This window comes from Salmo salar, chromosome ssa24 (genome assembly GCF_905237065.1).
Source record: "Salmo salar chromosome ssa24, Ssal_v3.1, whole genome shotgun sequence".
Classification (NCBI taxonomy): Eukaryota; Metazoa; Chordata; class Actinopteri; order Salmoniformes; family Salmonidae; genus Salmo; species Salmo salar.
In genome coordinates, this window is record NC_059465.1 from 47,002,116 (window position 1) to 47,020,728 (window position 18,613).

At 51.3% G+C, this 18,613-nt stretch overlaps 1 protein-coding gene across 1 annotated transcript in view; it reads right to left on the reverse strand.

Moving 5' to 3' along the window:
• LOC106585979 (terminal uridylyltransferase 7) overlaps positions 1-18,613 on the reverse strand; it is a 79,177-nt gene that overhangs the window by 47,195 nt on the left and 13,369 nt on the right. The window contains 2 exon segments of the mRNA XM_045706904.1: positions 17,349-17,468; positions 17,814-17,940. Coding sequence (XP_045562860.1) covers positions 17,349-17,468; positions 17,814-17,940 — 247 coding nt within the window.

An 18,613-nucleotide genomic window follows, 5' to 3' on the forward strand; every position in this document is an offset into this window, starting at 1 on the left:
CAGTAGGAGGAGAGAGGAGGTAGGGTTATAGACCCAGTAGGAGGAGAGAGGAGGTAGGGTTATAGACCCAGTAGGAGGAGAGAGGAGGTAGGGTTAATAGACCCAGTAGGAGGAGAGAGGAGGTAGGGTTATAGACCCAGTAGGAGGAGAGAGGAGGTAGGGTTATAGACCCAGTAGGAGGAGAGAGGAGGTAGGGTTATAGACCCAGTAGGAGGAGAGAGGAGGTAGGGGTTAATAGACCCAGTAGGAGGAGAGAGGAGGTAGGGTTATAGACCCAGTAGGAGGAGAGAGGAGGTAGGGTTATAGACCCAGTAGGAGGAGAGAGGGAGGTAGGGTTATAGACCCAGTAGGAGGAGAGAGGAGGTAGGGGTTATAGACCCAGTAGGAGGAGAGAGGAGGTAGGGGTTAATAGACCCAGTAGGAGGAGAGAGGAGGTAGGGTTATAGACCCAGTAGGAGGAGAGAGGAGGTAGGGTTAATAGACCCAGTAGGAGGAGAGAGGAGGTAGGGTTAATAGACCCAGTAGGAGGAGAGAGGAGGTAGGGTTAATAGACCCAGTAGGAGGAGAGAGGAGGTAGGGTTATAGACCCAGTAGGAGGAGAGAGGAGGTAGGGTTAATAGACCCAGTAGGAGGAGAGAGGAGGTAGGGGTTATAGACCCAGTAGGAGGAGAGAGGAGGTAGGGTTAATAGACCCAGTAGGAGGAGAGAGGAGGTAGGGTTAATAGACCCAGTAGGAGGAGAGAGGAGGTAGGGTTAATAGACCCAGTAGGGAGGAGAGAGGAGGTAGGGTTAATAGACCCAGTAGGAGGAGAGAGGAGGTAGGGTTATAGACCCAGTAGGAGGAGCGAGGAGGTAGGGTTATAGACCCAGTAGGAGGAGAGAGGAGGTAGGGTTAATAGACCCAGTAGGAGGAGAGAGGAGGTAGGGTTATAGACCCAGTAGGAGGAGAGAGGAGGTAGGGTTATAGACCCAGTAGGAGGAGAGAGGAGGTAGGGTTAATAGACCCAGTAGGAGGAGAGAGGAGGTAGGGTTAATAGACCCAGTAGGAGGAGAGAGGAGGTAGGGTTATAGACCCAGTAGGAGGAGAGAGGAGGTAGGGTTAATAGACCCAGTAGGAGGAGAGAGGAGGTAGGGTTAATAGACCCAGTAGGAGGAGAGAGGAGGTAGGGTTAATAGACCCAGTAGGAGGAGAGAGGAGGTAGGGTTATAGACCCAGTAGGAGGAGAGAGGAGGTAGGGTTATAGACCCAGTAGGAGGAGAGAGGAGGTAGGGTTAATAGACCCAGTAGGAGGAGAGAGGAGGTAGGGTTATAGACCCAGTAGGAGGAGAGAGGGAGGTAGGGTTATAGACCCAGTAGGAGGAGAGAGGAGGTAGGGTTAATAGACCCAGTAGGAGGAGCGAGGAGGTAGGGTTAATAGACCCAGTAGGAGGAGAGAGGAGGTAGGGTTATAGACCCAGTAGGAGGAGCGAGGAGGTAGGGTTAATAGACCCAGTAGGAGGAGAGAGGAGGTAGGGTTATAGACCCAGTAGGAGGAGAGAGGAGGTAGGGTTATAGACCCAGTAGGAGGAGAGAGGAGGTAGGGTTATAGACCCAGTAGGAGGAGAGAGGAGGTAGGGTTAATAGACCCAGTAGGAGGAGAGAGAGGAGGTAGGGTTATAGACCCAGTAGGAGGAGAGAGGAGGTAGGGTTATAGACCCAGTAGGAGGAGAGAGGAGGTAGGGTTATAGACCCAGTAGGAGGAGAGAGGAGGTAGGGTTAATAGACCCAGTAGGAGGAGAGAGGAGGTAGGGTTAATAGACCCAGTAGGAGGAGAGAGGAGGTAGGGTTATAGACCCAGTAGGAGGAGAGAGGAGGTAGGGTTATAGACCCAGTAGGAGGAGAGAGGAGGTAGGGTTATAGACCCAGTAGGAGGAGAGAGGAGGTAGGGTTATAGACCCAGTAGGAGGAGAGAGGAGGTAGGGTTATAGACCCAGTAGGAGGAGAGAGGAGGTAGGGTTAATAGACCCAGTAGGAGGAGAGAGAGGAGGTAGGGTTATAGACCCAGTAGGAGGAGAGAGGAGGTAGGGGTTAATAGACCCAGTAGGAGGAGAGAGGAGGTAGGGTTAATAGACCCAGTAGGAGGAGAGAGGAGGTAGGGTTATAGACCCAGTAGGAGGAGAGAGGAGGTAGGGTTAATAGACCCAGTAGGAGGAGAGAGGAGGTAGGGTTAATAGACCCAGTAGGAGGAGAGAGGAGGTAGGGTTATAGACCCAGTAGGAGGAGAGAGGAGGTAGGGGTTAATAGACCCAGTAGGAGGAGAGAGGAGGTAGGGTTATAGACCCAGTAGGAGGAGAGAGGAGGTAGGGTTAATAGACCCAGTAGGAGGAGAGAGGAGGTAGGGTTAATAGACCCAGTAGGAGGAGAGAGGAGGTAGGGTTAATAGACCCAGTAGGAGGAGAGAGGAGGTAGGGTTATAGACCCAGTAGGAGGAGAGAGGAGGTAGGGTTATAGACCCAGTAGGAGGAGAGAGGAGGTAGGGTTAATAGACCCAGTAGGAGGAGAGAGAGGAGGTAGGGTTAATAGACCCAGTAGGAGGAGAGAGGAGGTAGGGTTAATAGACCCAGTAGGAGGAGAGAGGAGGTAGGGTTAATAGACCCAGTAGGAGGAGAGAGGAGGTAGGGTTATAGACCCAGTAGGAGGAGAGAGGAGGTAGGGTTAATAGACCCAGTAGGAGGAGAGAGGAGGTAGGGTTATAGACCCAGTAGGGAGGAGAGAGGAGGTAGGGTTAATAGACCCAGTAGGAGGAGAGAGGAGGTAGGGTTAATAGACCCAGTAGGAGGAGAGAGGAGGTAGGGTTAATAGACCCAGTAGGAGGAGAGAGGAGGTAGGGTTAATAGACCCAGTAGGAGGAGAGAGGAGGTAGGGTTAATAGACCCAGTAGGAGGAGAGAGGAGGTAGGGTTAATAGACCCAGTAGGAGGAGAGAGGAGGTAGGGTTAATAGACCCAGTAGGAGGAGAGAGGAGGTAGGGTTATAGACCCAGTAGGAGGAGAGAGGAGGTAGGGTTAATAGACCCAGTAGGAGGAGAGAGGAGGTAGGGTTATAGACCCAGTAGGAGGAGAGAGGAGGTAGGGTTATAGACCCAGTAGGAGGAGAGAGGAGGTAGGGTTATAGACCCAGTAGGAGGAGAGAGGAGGTAGGGTTATAGACCCAGTAGGAGGAGAGAGGAGGTAGGGTTATAGACCCAGTAGGGAGGAGAGAGGAGGTAGGGTTATAGACCCAGTAGGAGGAGAGAGAGAGAGGTAGGGTTATAGACCCAGTAGGAGGAGAGAGGAGGTAGGGGTTATAGACCCAGTAGGAGGAGAGAGGAGGTAGGGTTATAGACCCAGTAGGAGGAGAGAGGAGGTAGGGTTATAGACCCAGTAGGAGGAGAGAGGAGGTAGGGTTATAGACCCAGTAGGAGGAGAGAGGAGGTAGGGTTAATAGACCCAGTAGGAGGAGAGAGGAGGTAGGGTTATAGACCCAGTAGGAGGAGAGAGGAGGTAGGGTTAATAGACCCAGTAGGAGGAGAGAGAGGAGGTAGGGTTAATAGACCCAGTAGGAGGAGAGAGGGAGGTAGGGTTAATAGACCCAGTAGGAGGAGAGAGGAGGTAGGGTTAATAGACCCAGTAGGAGGAGAGAGAGGAGGTAGGGTTAATAGACCCAGTAGGAGGAGAGAGGAGGTAGGGTTATAGACCCAGTAGGAGGAGAGAGGAGGTAGGGTTATAGACCCAGTAGGAGGAGAGAGGAGGTAGGGTTATAGACCCAGTAGGAGGAGAGAGGAGGTAGGGTTATAGACCCAGTAGGAGGAGAGAGGAGGTAGGGTTAATAGACCCAGTAGGAGGAGAGAGGAGGTAGGGTTAATAGACCCAGTAGGAGGAGAGAGGAGGTAGGGTTATAGACCCAGTAGGAGGAGAGAGGAGGTAGGGTTTATAGACCCAGTAGGAGTCGAGAGAGGAGGTAGGGTTATAGACCCAGTAGGAGGAGAGAGGAGGTAGGGTTATAGACCCAGTAGGAGGAGGAGGTAGGGTTATAGACCCAGTAGGAGGAGAGAGGAGGTAGGGTTATAGACCCAGTAGGAGGAGAGAGGAGGTAGGGTTATAGACCCAGTAGGAGGAGGTAGGGTTATAGACCCAGTAGGAGGAGGTAGGGTTATAGACCCAGTAGGAGGAGAGAGGAGGTAGGGTTATAGACCCAGTAGGAGGAGAGAGGAGGTAGGGTTAATAGACCCAGTAGGAGGAGAGAGGAGGTAGGGTTAATAGACCCAGTAGGAGGAGAGAGGAGGTAGGGTTATAGACCCAGTAGGAGGAGAGAGGAGGTAGGGTTATAGACCCAGTAGGAGGAGAGAGGAGGTAGGGTTAATAGACCCAGTAGGAGGAGAGAGGAGGTAGGGTTATAGACCCAGTAGGAGGAGAGAGGAGGTAGGGTTATAGACCCAGTAGGAGGAGAGAGGAGGTAGGGTTATAGACCCAGTAGGAGGAGAGAGGAGGTAGGGTTATAGACCCAGTAGGAGGAGAGAGGAGGTAGGGTTATAGACCCAGTAGGAGGAGAGAGGAGGTAGGGTTATAGACCCAGTAGGAGGAGAGAGGAGGTAGGGTTATAGACCCAGTAGGAGGAGAGAGGAGGTAGGGGTTATAGACCCAGTAGGAGGAGAGAGGAGGTAGGGTTAATAGACCCAGTAGGAGGAGAGAGGAGGTAGGGTTAATAGACCCAGTAGGAGGAGAGAGGAGGTAGGGTTAATAGACCCAGTAGGAGGAGAGAGGAGGTAGGGTTTATAGACCCAGTAGGAGGAGAGAGGAGGTAGGGTTAATAGACCCAGTAGGAGGAGAGAGGAGGTAGGGTTAATAGACCCAGTAGGAGGAGAGAGGAGGTAGGGTTAATAGACCCAGTAGGAGGAGAGAGGAGGTAGGGTTAATAGACCCAGTAGGAGGAGAGAGGAGGTAGGGTTAATAGACCCAGTAGGAGGAGAGAGGAGGTAGGGTTAATAGACCCAGTAGGAGGAGAGAGGAGGTAGGGTTAATAGACCCAGTAGGAGGAGAGAGGAGGTAGGGTTAATAGACCCAGTAGGAGGAGAGAGGAGGTAGGGTTAATAGACCCAGTAGGAGGAGAGAGGAGGTAGGGTTAATAGACCCAGTAGGAGGAGAGAGGAGGTAGGGTTATAGACCCAGTAGGAGGAGAGAGGAGGTAGGGTTAATAGACCCAGTAGGAGGAGAGAGGAGGTAGGGTTAATAGACCCAGTAGGAGGAGAGAGGAGGTAGGGTTATAGACCCAGTAGGAGGAGAGAGAGGAGGTAGGGTTAATAGACCCAGTAGGAGGAGAGAGGAGGTAGGGTTATAGACCCAGTAGGAGGAGAGAGGAGGTAGGGGTTATAGACCCAGTAGGAGGAGAGAGGAGGTAGGGTTAATAGACCCAGTAGGAGGAGAGAGGAGGTAGGGTTATTAGACCCAGTAGGAGGAGAGAGGAGGTAGGGTTAATAGACCCAGTAGGAGGAGAGAGGAGGTAGGGTTAATAGACCCAGTAGGAGGAGAGAGGAGGTAGGGTTATAGACCCAGTAGGAGGAGAGAGGAGGTAGGGTTAATAGACCCAGTAGGAGGAGAGAGGAGGTAGGGTTATAGACCCAGTAGGAGGAGAGAGGAGGTAGGGTTAATAGACCCAGTAGGAGGAGAGAGGAGGTAGGGTTATAGACCCAGTAGGAGGAGAGAGGAGGTAGGGTTATAGACCCAGTAGGAGGAGAGAGGAGGTAGGGTTAATAGACCCAGTAGGAGGAGAGAGGAGGTAGGGTTTATAGACCCAGTAGGAGGAGAGAGGAGGTAGGGTTTATAGACCCAGTAGGAGGAGAGAGGAGGTAGGGTTATAGACCCAGTAGGAGGAGAGAGGAGGTAGGGTTATAGACCCAGTAGGAGGAGAGAGGAGGTAGGGGTTATAGACCCAGTAGGAGGAGAGAGGAGGTAGGGTTATAGACCCAGTAGGAGGAGAGAGGTAGGGTTATAGACCCAGTAGGAGGAGAGTAGGGTTATAGACCCAGTAGGAGGAGGAGGTAGGGTTATAGACCCAGTAGGAGGAGGTAGGGGTTATAGACCCAGTAGGAGGAGAGAGAGGTAGGGTTATAGACCCAGTAGGAGGAGAGAGGAGGTTATAGACCCAGTAGGAGAGAGGAGGTAGGGTTATAGACCCAGTAGGAGGAGGGGAGGTAGGGTTATAGACCCAGTAGGAGGAGAGAGGAGGTAGGGTTATAGACCCAGTAGGAGGAGAGAGGAGGTAGGGTTAATAGACCCAGTAGGAGGAGAGAGGAGGTAGGGTTATAGACCCAGTAGGAGGAGGAGGTAGGGTTAATAGACCCAGTAGGAGGAGAGAGGAGGTAGGGTTAATAGACCCAGTAGGAGGAGAGAGGAGGTAGGGGTTATAGACCCAGTACAGCCGTGATGCTGTTTATCAGAGAGAGAGGAGGTAGGGTTATAGACCCAGTAGGAGGAGAGGAGTAGGGTTAATAGACCCAGTAGGAGGAGAGAGGAGGTAGGGTTATAGACCCAGTAGGGAGGAGAGAGGAGGTAGGGGTTAATAGACCCAGTAGGAGGAGAGAGGAGGTAGGGTTAATAGACCCAGTAGGAGGAGAGAGGAGGTAGGGTTATAGACCCAGTAGGAGGAGAGAGGAGGTAGGGTTAATAGACCCAGTAGGAGGAGAGAGGAGGTAGGGTTATAGACCCAGTAGGAGGAGGAGGTAGGGTTAATAGACCCAGTAGGAGGAGAGAGGAGGTAGGGTTAATAGACCCAGTAGGAGGAGAGAGGAGGTAGGGTTAATAGACCCAGTAGGAGGAGAGAGGAGGTAGGGTTAATAGACCCAGTAGGAGGAGAGAGGAGGTAGGGTTATAGACCCAGTAGGAGGAGAGAGGAGGTAGGGTTAATAGACCCAGTAGGAGGAGAGAGGAGGTAGGGTTATAGACCCAGTAGGAGGAGAGAGGAGGTAGGGTTATAGACCCAGTAGGAGGAGAGAGGAGGTAGGGTTAATAGACCCAGTAGGAGGAGAGAGGAGGTAGGGTTATAGACCCAGTAGGAGGAGAGAGAGGAGGTAGGGTTATAGACCCAGTACAGCCGCTGAGATAGAAGAGGAGGTAGGGTTATAGACCCAGTACGGAGTTGACAGAGAGGAGGTAGGGTTATAGACCCAGTAGCCTTCTGATGGAGAACTGTTTTATCAGACAGAGAGGAGGTAGGGTTATAGACCCAGTAGGAGGAGAGAGGAGGTAGGGTTATAGACCCAGTAGGAGGAGAGAGGAGGTAGGGTTAATAGACCCAGTAGGAGGAGAGAGGAGGTAGGGTTAATAGACCCAGTAGGAGGAGAGAGGAGGTAGGGTTATAGACCCAGTACAGCCCGTGAGGACAGAGAGGAGGTAGGGTTATAGACCCAGTAGGAGGAGAGAGGTAGGGTTAATAGACCCAGTAGGAGGAGAGAGGAGGTAGGGTTATAGACCCAGTAGGAGGAGAGAGGAGGTAGGGTTAATAGACCCAGTAGGAGGAGAGAGGAGGTAGGGTTAATAGACCCAGTAGGAGGAGAGAGGAGGTAGGGTTATAGACCCAGTAGGAGGAGAGAGGGAGGTAGGGTTAATAGACCCAGTAGGAGGAGAGAGGAGGTAGGGTTATAGACCCAGTAGGAGGAGAGAGGAGGTAGGGTTATTAGACCCAGTAGGAGGAGAGAGGAGGTAGGGTTAATAGACCCAGTAGGAGGAGAGAGGAGGTAGGGTTAATAGACCCAGTAGGAGGAGAGAGGAGGTAGGGTTAATAGACCCAGTAGGAGGAGAGAGGAGGTAGGGTTATAGACCCAGTAGGAGGAGAGAGGAGGTAGGGTTAATAGACCCAGTAGGAGGAGAGAGGAGGTAGGGTTATAGACCCAGTAGGAGGAGAGAGGAGGTAGGGTTATAGACCCAGTAGGAGGAGAGAGGAGGTAGGGTTAATAGACCCAGTAGGAGGAGAGAGGAGGTAGGGTTATAGACCCAGTACAGCCGTGATGAACTGTTTTATCAGACAGAGAGGAGGTAGGGTTATAGACCCAGTACAGCCCCGTGATGAACGTTTTATCAGACAGAGAGGAGGTAGGGTTATAGACCCAGTACGCGCTGATGAACTGTTTTATCAGACAGAGAGGAGGTAGGGTTATAGACCCAGTACAGCCTCTGATGGAGAACTGTTTTACAAAGAGAGGAGGTAGGGTTATAGACCCAGTAGGAGGAGAGAGGAGGTAGGGTTAATAGACCCAGTAGGAGGAGAGAGGAGGTAGGGTTAATAGACCCAGTAGGAGGAGAGAGGAGGTAGGGTTATAGACCCAGTAGGAGGAGAGAGGAGGTAGGGTTATAGACCCAGTAGGAGGAGAGAGGAGGTAGGGTTAATAGACCCAGTAGGAGGAGAGAGGAGGTAGGGTTAATAGACCCAGTAGGAGGAGAGAGGAGGTAGGGTTAATAGACCCAGTAGGAGGAGAGAGAGGAGGTAGGGTTAATAGACCCAGTAGGAGGAGAGAGAGGAGGTAGGGTTATAGACCCAGTAGGAGGAGCGAGGAGGTAGGGTTATAGACCCAGTAGGAGGAGAGAGAGGAGGTAGGGTTAATAGACCCAGTAGGAGGAGAGAGGAGGTAGGGTTAATAGACCCAGTAGGAGGAGAGAGGAGGTAGGGTTAATAGACCCAGTAGGAGGAGAGAGGAGGTAGGGTTAATAGACCCAGTAGGAGGAGAGAGGAGGTAGGGTTAATAGACCCAGTAGGAGGAGAGAGGAGGTAGGGTTATAGACCCAGTAGGAGGAGAGAGGAGGTAGGGTTATAGACCCAGTAGGAGGAGAGAGGAGGTAGGGTTATAGACCCAGTAGGAGGAGAGAGGAGGTAGGGTTATAGACCCAGTAGGAGGAGAGAGGAGGTAGGGTTATAGACCCAGTAGGAGGAGAGAGGAGGTAGGGTTATAGACCCAGTAGGAGGAGAGAGGAGGTAGGGTTATAGACCCAGTACAGCCCGTGATGAACGTTTACAGACAGAGAGGAGGTAGGGTTATAGACCCAGTACAGCCCGCTGATGAACTGTTTATCAGACAGAGAGGAGGTAGGGTTATAGACCCAGTAGGAGGAGGAGGTAGGGTTATAGACCCAGTAGGAGGAGGTAGGGTTATAGACCCAGTAGGAGGAGGAGGTAGGGGTTAATAGACCCAGTAGGAGGAGAGAGGAGGTAGGGTTATAGACCCAGTAGGAGGAGAGAGGAGGTAGGGTTAATAGACCCAGTAGGAGGAGAGAGGAGGTAGGGTTAATAGACCCAGTAGGAGGAGAGAGGAGGTAGGGTTATAGACCCAGTAGGAGGAGAGAGGAGGTAGGGTTAATAGACCCAGTAGGAGGAGAGAGGAGGTAGGGTTATAGACCCAGTAGGAGGAGGAGGAGGTAGGGTTAATAGACCCAGTAGGAGGAGAGAGGAGGTAGGGTTATAGACCCAGTAGGAGGAGAGAGGAGGTAGGGTTAATAGACCCAGTAGGAGGAGAGAGGAGGTAGGGTTAATAGACCCAGTAGGAGGAGAGAGGAGGTAGGGTTATAGACCCAGTAGGAGGAGAGAGGAGGTAGGGTTAATAGACCCAGTAGGAGGAGAGAGGAGGTAGGGTTATAGACCCAGTAGGAGGAGAGAGGAGGTAGGGTTATAGACCCAGTAGGAGGAGAGAGGAGGTAGGGTTAATAGACCCAGTAGGAGGAGAGAGGAGGTAGGGTTATAGACCCTGTACGCTGATGAATGTTATGCAGAGAGGAGGTAGGGTTATAGACCCAGTAGGAGGAGGAGGTAGGGTTAATAGACCCAGTAGGAGGAGAGAGGAGGTAGGGTTATAGACCCAGTAGGAGGAGAGAGGAGGTAGGGTTATAGACCCAGTAGGAGGAGAGAGGAGGTAGGGTTATAGACCCAGTACAGCGCTGATGAACTGTTTTATCAGACAGAGAGGAGGTAGGGTTATAGACCCAGTACAGCCCGCTGATGAACTGTTTTATCAGACAGAGAGGAGGTAGGGTTATAGACCCAGTACCCTGATGAACTGTTTTCAGACAGAGAGGAGGTAGGGTTATAGACCCAGTACAGCCCGCTGATGAACTGTTTTATCAGACAGAGAGGAGGTAGGGTTATAGACCCAGTAGGAGAGAGGTAGGGTTATAGACCCAGTAGGAGGAGAGAGGTAGGGTTATAGACCCAGTAGGAGGAGGAGTAGGGTTAATAGACCCAGTAGGAGGAGAGAGGAGGTAGGGTTATAGACCCAGTAGGAGGAGAGAGGAGGTAGGGTTAATAGACCCAGTAGGAGGAGAGAGGAGGTAGGGTTAATAGACCCAGTAGGAGGAGAGAGGAGGTAGGGTTATAGACCCAGTAGGAGGAGAGAGGAGGTAGGGTTAATAGACCCAGTAGGAGGAGAGAGGAGGTAGGGTTATAGACCCAGTAGGAGGAGAGAGGAGGTAGGGTTATAGACCCAGTAGGAGGAGAGAGGAGGTAGGGTTAATAGACCCAGTAGGAGGAGAGAGGAGGTAGGGTTAATAGACCCAGTAGGAGGAGAGAGGAGGTAGGGTTATAGACCCAGTAGGAGGAGAGAGGAGGTAGGGTTAATAGACCCAGTAGGAGGAGAGAGGGAGGTAGGGTTATAGACCCAGTAGGAGGAGAGAGGAGGTAGGGTTATAGACCCAGTAGGAGGAGAGAGGAGGTAGGGTTAATAGACCCAGTAGGAGGAGAGAGGAGGTAGGGTTATAGACCCTGTACGCCCGCTGATGAACGTTTATAGACAGAGAGGAGGTAGGGTTATAGACCCAGTAGGAGGGAGGTAGGGTTAATAGACCCAGTAGGAGGAGAGAGGAGGTAGGGTTATAGACCCAGTAGGAGGAGAGAGGAGGTAGGGTTAATAGACCCAGTAGGAGGAGAGAGGAGGTAGGGTTATAGACCCAGTAGGAGGAGAGAGGAGGTAGGGTTATAGACCCAGTAGGAGGAGAGAGGAGGTAGGGTTAATAGACCCAGTAGGAGGAGAGAGGAGGTAGGGTTATAGACCCAGTACAGCCCGCTGATGAACTGTTTCAGACAGAGAGGAGGTAGGGTTATAGACCCAGTACAGCCTTCTGATGGAGATTTTTATCAGACAGAGAGGAGGTAGGGTTATAGACCCAGTAGGAGGAGAGAGGAGGTAGGGTTATAGACCCAGTAGGAGGAGAGAGGAGGTAGGGTTAATAGACCCAGTAGGAGGAGAGAGGAGGTAGGGTTATAGACCCAGTAGGAGGAGAGAGGAGGTAGGGTTATAGACCCAGTAGGAGGAGAGAGGAGGTAGGGTTATAGACCCAGTAGGAGGAGAGAGGAGGTAGGGTTATAGACCCAGTAGGAGGAGAGAGGAGGTAGGGTTAATAGACCCAGTAGGAGGAGAGAGAGGAGGTAGGGTTAATAGACCCAGTAGGAGGAGAGAGGAGGTAGGGTTAATAGACCCAGTAGGAGGAGAGAGGAGGTAGGGTTAATAGACCCAGTAGGAGGAGAGAGGAGGTAGGGTTAATAGACCCAGTAGGAGGAGAGAGGAGGTAGGGTTAATAGACCCAGTAGGAGGAGAGAGGAGGTAGGGTTAATAGACCCAGTAGGAGGAGAGAGGAGGTAGGGTTATAGACCCAGTAGGAGGAGAGAGGAGGTAGGGTTATAGACCCAGTAGGAGGAGAGAGGAGGTAGGGTTAATAGACCCAGTAGGAGGAGAGAGGAGGTAGGGTTAATAGACCCAGTAGGAGGAGAGAGGAGGTAGGGTTAATAGACCCAGTAGGAGGAGAGAGGAGGTAGGGTTATAGACCCAGTAGGAGGAGAGAGGAGGTAGGGTTATAGACCCAGTAGGAGGAGAGAGGAGGTAGGGTTATAGACCCAGTAGGAGGAGAGAGGAGGTAGGGTTATAGACCCAGTAGGAGGAGAGAGGGAGGTAGGGTTAATAGACCCAGTAGGAGGAGAGAGGAGGTAGGGTTATAGACCCAGTAGGAGGAGAGAGGAGGTAGGGTTAATAGACCCAGTAGGAGGAGAGAGGAGGTAGGGTTATAGACCCAGTAGGAGGAGAGAGGAGGTAGGGTTAATAGACCCAGTAGGAGGAGAGAGGAGGTAGGGTTATAGACCCAGTACAGCCCGCTGATGAACTGTTTTATCAGACAGAGAGGAGGTAGGGTTATAGACCCAGTACGCGGATGATGAGAGGAGGTAGGGTTATAGACCCAGTACGCCGCTGATGAACGAGAGGAGGTAGGGTTATAGACCCAGTACAGCCTTCTGAGGAGACCGAGAGAGGAGGTAGGGTTATAGACCCAGTAGGAGGAGAGAGGAGGTAGGGTTATAGACCCAGTAGGAGGAGAGAGGAGGTAGGGTTAATAGACCCAGTAGGAGGAGAGAGGAGGTAGGGTTAATAGACCCAGTAGGAGGAGAGAGGAGGTAGGGTTATAGACCCAGTACAGCCCGCTGATGAACTGTTTTATCAGACAGAGAGGAGGTAGGGTTATAGACCCAGTAGGAGGAGGTAGGGTTAATAGACCCAGTAGGAGGAGAGAGGAGGTAGGGTTATAGACCCAGTAGGGAGGAGAGAGGAGGTAGGGTTAATAGACCCAGTAGGAGGAGAGAGGAGGTAGGGTTAATAGACCCAGTAGGAGGAGAGAGGAGGTAGGGTTATAGACCCAGTAGGAGGAGAGAGGAGGTAGGGTTAATAGACCCAGTAGGAGGAGAGAGGAGGTAGGGTTATAGACCCAGTAGGAGGAGGTAGGGTTAATAGACCCAGTAGGAGGAGAGAGGAGGTAGGGTTAATAGACCCAGTAGGAGGAGAGAGGAGGTAGGGTTAATAGACCCAGGAGGAGGAGAGAGGAGGTAGGGTTAATAGACCCAGTAGGAGGAGAGAGGAGGTAGGGTTATAGACCCAGGAGGAGGAGAGAGGAGGTAGGGTTAATAGACCCAGTAGGAGGAGAGAGGAGGTAGGGTTATAGACCCAGTAGGAGGAGAGAGGAGGTAGGGTTATAGACCCAGTAGGAGGAGAGAGGAGGTAGGGTTAATAGACCCAGTAGGAGGAGAGAGGAGGTAGGGTTATAGACCCAGTACAGCCCGCTGATGAACTGTTTTATCAGACAGAGAGGAGGTAGGGTTATAGACCCAGTACAGCCCGCTGATGAACTGTTTTATCAGACAGAGAGGAGGTAGGGTTATAGACCCAGTACAGCCCGCTGATGAACTGTTTTATCAGACAGAGAGGAGGTAGGGTTATAGACCCAGTACAGCCTTCTGATGGAGAACTGTTTTATCAGACAGAGAGGAGGTAGGGTTATAGACCCAGTAGGAGGAGAGAGGAGGTAGGGTTAATAGACCCAGTAGGAGGAGAGAGGAGGTAGGGTTAATAGACCCAGTAGGAGGAGAGAGGAGGTAGGGTTATAGACCCAGTAGGAGGAGAGAGAGAGGTAGGGTTATAGACCCAGTAGTAGGAGAGAGGAGGTAGGGTTAATAGACCCAGTAGGAGGAGAGAGGAGGTAGGGTTAATAGACCCAGTAGGAGGAGAGAGGAGGTAGGGTTAATAGACCCAGTAGGAGGAGAGAGGAGGTAGGGTTAATAGACCCAGTAGGAGGAGAGAGGAGGTAGGGTTATAGACCCAGTAGGAGGAGAGAGGAGGTAGGGTTATAGACCCAGTAGTAGGAGAGAGGAGGTAGGGTTAATAGACCCAGTAGGAGGAGAGAGGAGGTAGGGTTAATAGACCCAGTAGGAGGAGAGAGGAGGTAGGGTTAATAGACCCAGTAGGAGGAGAGAGGAGGTAGGGTTAATAGACCCAGTAGGAGGAGAGAGGAGGTAGGGTTAATAGACCCAGTAGGAGGAGAGAGGAGTTAGGGGTTATAGACCCAGTAGGAGGAGAGAGGAGGTAGGGTTATAGACCCAGTAGGAGGAGAGAGAGGAGGTAGGGTTATAGACCCAGTAGGAGGAGAGAGGAGGTAGGGTTATAGACCCAGTAGGAGGAGAGAGGAGGTAGGGTTATAGACCCAGTAGGAGGAGAGAGGAGGTAGGGTTATAGACCCAGTAGGAGGAGAGAGGAGGTAGGGTTATAGACCCAGTACAGCCCGCTGATGAACTGTTTTATCAGACAGAGAGGAGGTAGGGTTATAGACCCAGTACAGCCCGCTGATGAACTGTTTTATCAGACAGAGAGGAGGTAGGGTTATAGACCCAGTAGGAGGAGGTAGGGTTATAGACCCAGTAGGAGGAGGTAGGGTTATAGACCCAGTAGGAGGAGGTAGGGTTAATAGACCCAGTAGGAGGAGAGAGGAGGTAGGGTTATAGACCCAGTAGGAGGAGAGAGGAGGTAGGGTTAATAGACCCAGTAGGAGGAGAGAGGAGATAGGGTTAATAGACCCAGTAGGAGGAGAGAGGAGGTAGGGGTTATAGACCCAGTAGGAGGAGAGAGGAGGTAGGGTTAATAGACCCAGTAGGAGGAGAGAGGAGGTAGGGTTATAGACCCAGTAGGAGGAGAGAGGAGGTAGGGTTAATAGACCCAGTAGGAGGAGAGAGGAGGTAGGGTTATAGACCCAGTAGGAGGAGAGAGGAGGTAGGGTTAATAGACCCAGTAGGAGGAGAGAGGAGGTAGGGTTAATAGACCCAGTAGGAGGAGAGAGGAGGTAGGGTTATAGACCCAGTAGGAGGAGAGAGGAGGTAGGGTTAATAGACCCAGTAGGAGGAGAGAGGAGGTAGGGTTATAGACCCAGTAGGAGGAGAGAGGAGGTAGGGTTATAGACCCAGTAGGAGGAGAGAGGAGGTAGGGTTAATAGACCCAGTAGGAGGAGAGAGGAGGTAGGGTTATAGACCCTGTACAGCCCGCTGATGAACTGTTTTATCAGACAGAGAGGAGGTAGGGTTATAGACCCAGTAGGAGGAGGTAGGGTTAATAGACCCAGTAGGAGGAGAGAGGAGGTAGGGTTATAGACCCAGTAGGAGGAGAGAGGAGGTAGGGTTATAGACCCAGTAGGAGGAGAGAGGAGGTAGGGTTATAGACCCAGTACAGCCCGCTGATGAACTGTTTTATCAGACAGAGAGGAGGTAGGGTTATAGACCCAGTACAGCCCGCTGATGAACTGTTTTATCAGACAGAGAGGAGGTAGGGTTATAGACCCAGTACAGCCCGCTGATGAACTGTTTTATCAGACAGAGAGGAGGTAGGGTTATAGACCCAGTACAGCCCGCTGATGAACTGTTTTATCAGACAGAGAGGAGGTAGGGTTATAGACCCAGTAGGAGGAGGTAGGGTTATAGACCCAGTAGGAGGAGGTAGGGTTATAGACCCAGTAGGAGGAGGTAGGGTTAATAGACCCAGTAGGAGGAGAGAGGAGGTAGGGTTATAGACCCAGTAGGAGGAGAGAGGAGGTAGGGTTAATAGACCCAGTAGGAGGAGAGAGGAGGTAGGGGTTAATAGACCCAGTAGGAGGAGAGAGGAGGTAGGGTTATAGACCCAGTAGGAGGAGAGAGGAGGTAGGGTTAATAGACCCAGTAGGAGGAGAGAGGAGGTAGGGGTTATAGACCCAGTAGGAGGAGAGAGGAGGTAGGGTTATAGACCCAGTAGGAGGAGAGAGGAGGTAGGGTTAATAGACCCAGTAGGAGGAGAGAGGAGGTAGGGTTAATAGACCCAGTAGGAGGAGAGAGGAGGTAGGGTTATAGACCCAGTAGGAGGAGAGAGGAGGTAGGGTTAATAGACCCAGTAGGAGGAGAGAGGAGGTAGGGTTATTAGACCCAGTAGGAGGAGAGAGGAGGTAGGGGTTATAGACCCAGTAGGAGGAGAGAGGAGGTAGGGTTAATAGACCCAGTAGGAGGAGAGAGGAGGTAGGGTTATAGACCCTGTAGCCCTGATGAACTGTTTTTCAGACAGAGAGGAGGTAGGGTTATAGACCCAGTAGGAGGAGGTAGGGTTAATAGACCCAGTAGGAGGAGAGAGGAGGTAGGGTTATAGACCCAGTAGGAGGAGAGAGGAGGTAGGGTTAATAGACCCAGTAGGAGGAGAGAGGAGGTAGGGTTATAGACCCAGTAGGAGGAGAGAGGAGGTAGGGTTATAGACCCAGTAGGAGGAGAGAGGAGGTAGGGTTAATAGACCCAGTAGGAGGAGAGAGGAGGTAGGGTTATAGACCCAGTACAGCCCGCTGATGAACTGTTTTATCAGACAGAGAGGAGGTAGGGTTATAGACCCAGTACAGCCTTCTGATGGAGAACTGTTTTATCAGACAGAGAGGAAGTAGGGTTATAGACCCAGTAGGAGGAGAGAGGAGGTAGGGTTATAGACCCAGTAGGAGGAGAGAGGAGGTAGGGTTAATAGACCCAGTAGGAGGAGAGAGGAGGTAGGGTTATAGACCCAGTAGGAGGAGAGAGGAGGTAGGGTTATAGACCCAGTAGGAGGAGAGAGGAGGTAGGGTTATAGACCCAGTAGGAGGAGAGAGGAGGTAGGGTTATAGACCCAGTAGGAGGAGAGAGGAGGTAGGGTTAATAGACCCAGTAGGAGGAGAGAGGAGGTAGGGTTAATAGACCCAGTAGGAGGAGAGAGGAGGTAGGGTTAATAGACCCAGTAGGAGGAGAGAGGAGGTAGGGTTAATAGACCCAGTAGGAGGAGAGAGGAGGTAGGGTTAATAGACCCAGTAGGAGGAGAGAGGAGGTAGGGTTAATAGACCCAGTAGGAGGAGAGAGGAGGTAGGGTTAATAGACCCAGTAGGAGGAGAGAGGAGGTAGGGTTATAGACCCAGTAGGAGGAGAGAGGAGGTAGGGTTATAGACCCAGTAGGAGGAGAGAGGAGGTAGGGTTAATAGACCCAGTAGGAGGAGAGAGGAGGTAGGGTTAATAGACCCAGTAGGAGGAGAGAGGAGGTAGGGTTAATAGACCCAGTAGGAGGAGAGAGGAGGTAGGGTTATAGACCCAGTAGGAGGAGAGAGGAGGTAGGGTTATAGACCCAGTAGGAGGAGAGAGGAGGTAGGGTTATAGACCCAGTAGGAGGAGAGAGGAGGTAGGGTTATAGACCCAGTAGGAGGAGAGAGGAGGTAGGGTTAATAGACCCAGTAGGAGGAGAGAGGAGGTAGGGTTAATAGACCCAGTAGGAGGAGAGAGGAGGTAGGGTTATAGACCCAGTAGGAGGAGAGAGGAGGTAGGGTTAATAGACCCAGTAGGAGGAGAGAGGAGGTAGGGTTAATAGACCCAGTAGGAGGAGAGAGGAGGTAGGGTTATAGACCCAGTAGGAGGAGAGAGGAGGTAGGGTTAATAGACCCAGTAGGAGGAGAGAGGAGGTAGGGTTATAGACCCAGTAGGAGGAGAGAGGAGGTATTGGTTAGATGTAGTACTGTGTTTACCTCGTGTCCCAGGTAGGCAGGCAGGACGGGCTGTTTCCTCTGCTGGAGGAAGTAGACGACCATGAGGGCGAAGACGTACGATGGCAGTCCTCCCTCCTCCGCTCGGTCCACGTGACAAATCTAACAGACAGAAACAATGTCCAAACACTGAAACGTGGGACACAAGGGACAATTATTTTTATTTATCTATCTATCTATATCTATATATCTATCTATCTATCTATCTATCTATATCTATATATATTTTAGATGATATATTTTACATTTTAAGGTAGTCCACCATTGACAACAATGCATAATTATTTACATTTACGTCATTTAGCAGACGCTCTTATCCAGAGTGAATTTGGCACCTCATCTTAAAAAACATCAAGGGGTAACACTGCTAGGCTAACTAACTGGTGACCAGGTAGTAATCAGGGTAATGAGGCGATTGACAGGTGCAGGTAAAATTCATAAACTCACCCGGGCCCAGTGTCTGAAGCCCAGGACCAGCGGCAGCAGCAGAGGCTCCTGATTTGCCAGCTCAGACAGGAAGGAGGTGGTCAAGCAGGCGTTGTCATTTCCTGCGCTCACCTTACACACCAGACCACTTGAGGGAGAACAACGACAGACAGGTTTCTTCGCGTACCCGAAAACTACATGTCCCATCAGCCACACTTTCACATCAGTCAAAAGGAGACCTGGTTATTTTCAGGAAGATTAGTGTTAAACAACACAACTGTTATGTAGCCAGATAACAGCTCATTACAAAGACCAGCTTCTGTCCAGCTTCACTAACAACGGGATGTAATTAATGGACTGACCTGTCCAGCTTCACTAACAACGGGATGTGATTAATGAAGGACTGACCTGTCCAGCTTCACTAACAACGGGATGTGATTAAAGGACTGACCTGTCCAGCTTCACTAACAACGGGTGTGATTAATGAAGGACTGACCTGTCCAGCTTCACTAACAACGGGATGTGATTAATGAAGGACTGACCTGTCCAGCTTCACTAACAACGGGATGTGATTAAAGGACTGACCTGTCCAGCTTCACTAACAACGGGTGTGATTAATGAAGGACTGACCTGTCCAGCTTCACTAACAACGGGATGTGATTAAAGGACTGACCTTTCCAGCTTCACTAACAACGGGATGTAATAAATGGACTGACCTTTCCAGCTTCACTAACAACGGGATGTGATTAATGGGCTGACCTGTCCAGCTTCACTAACAACGGGATTGATTAATGGACTGACCTGTCCAGCTTCACTAACAA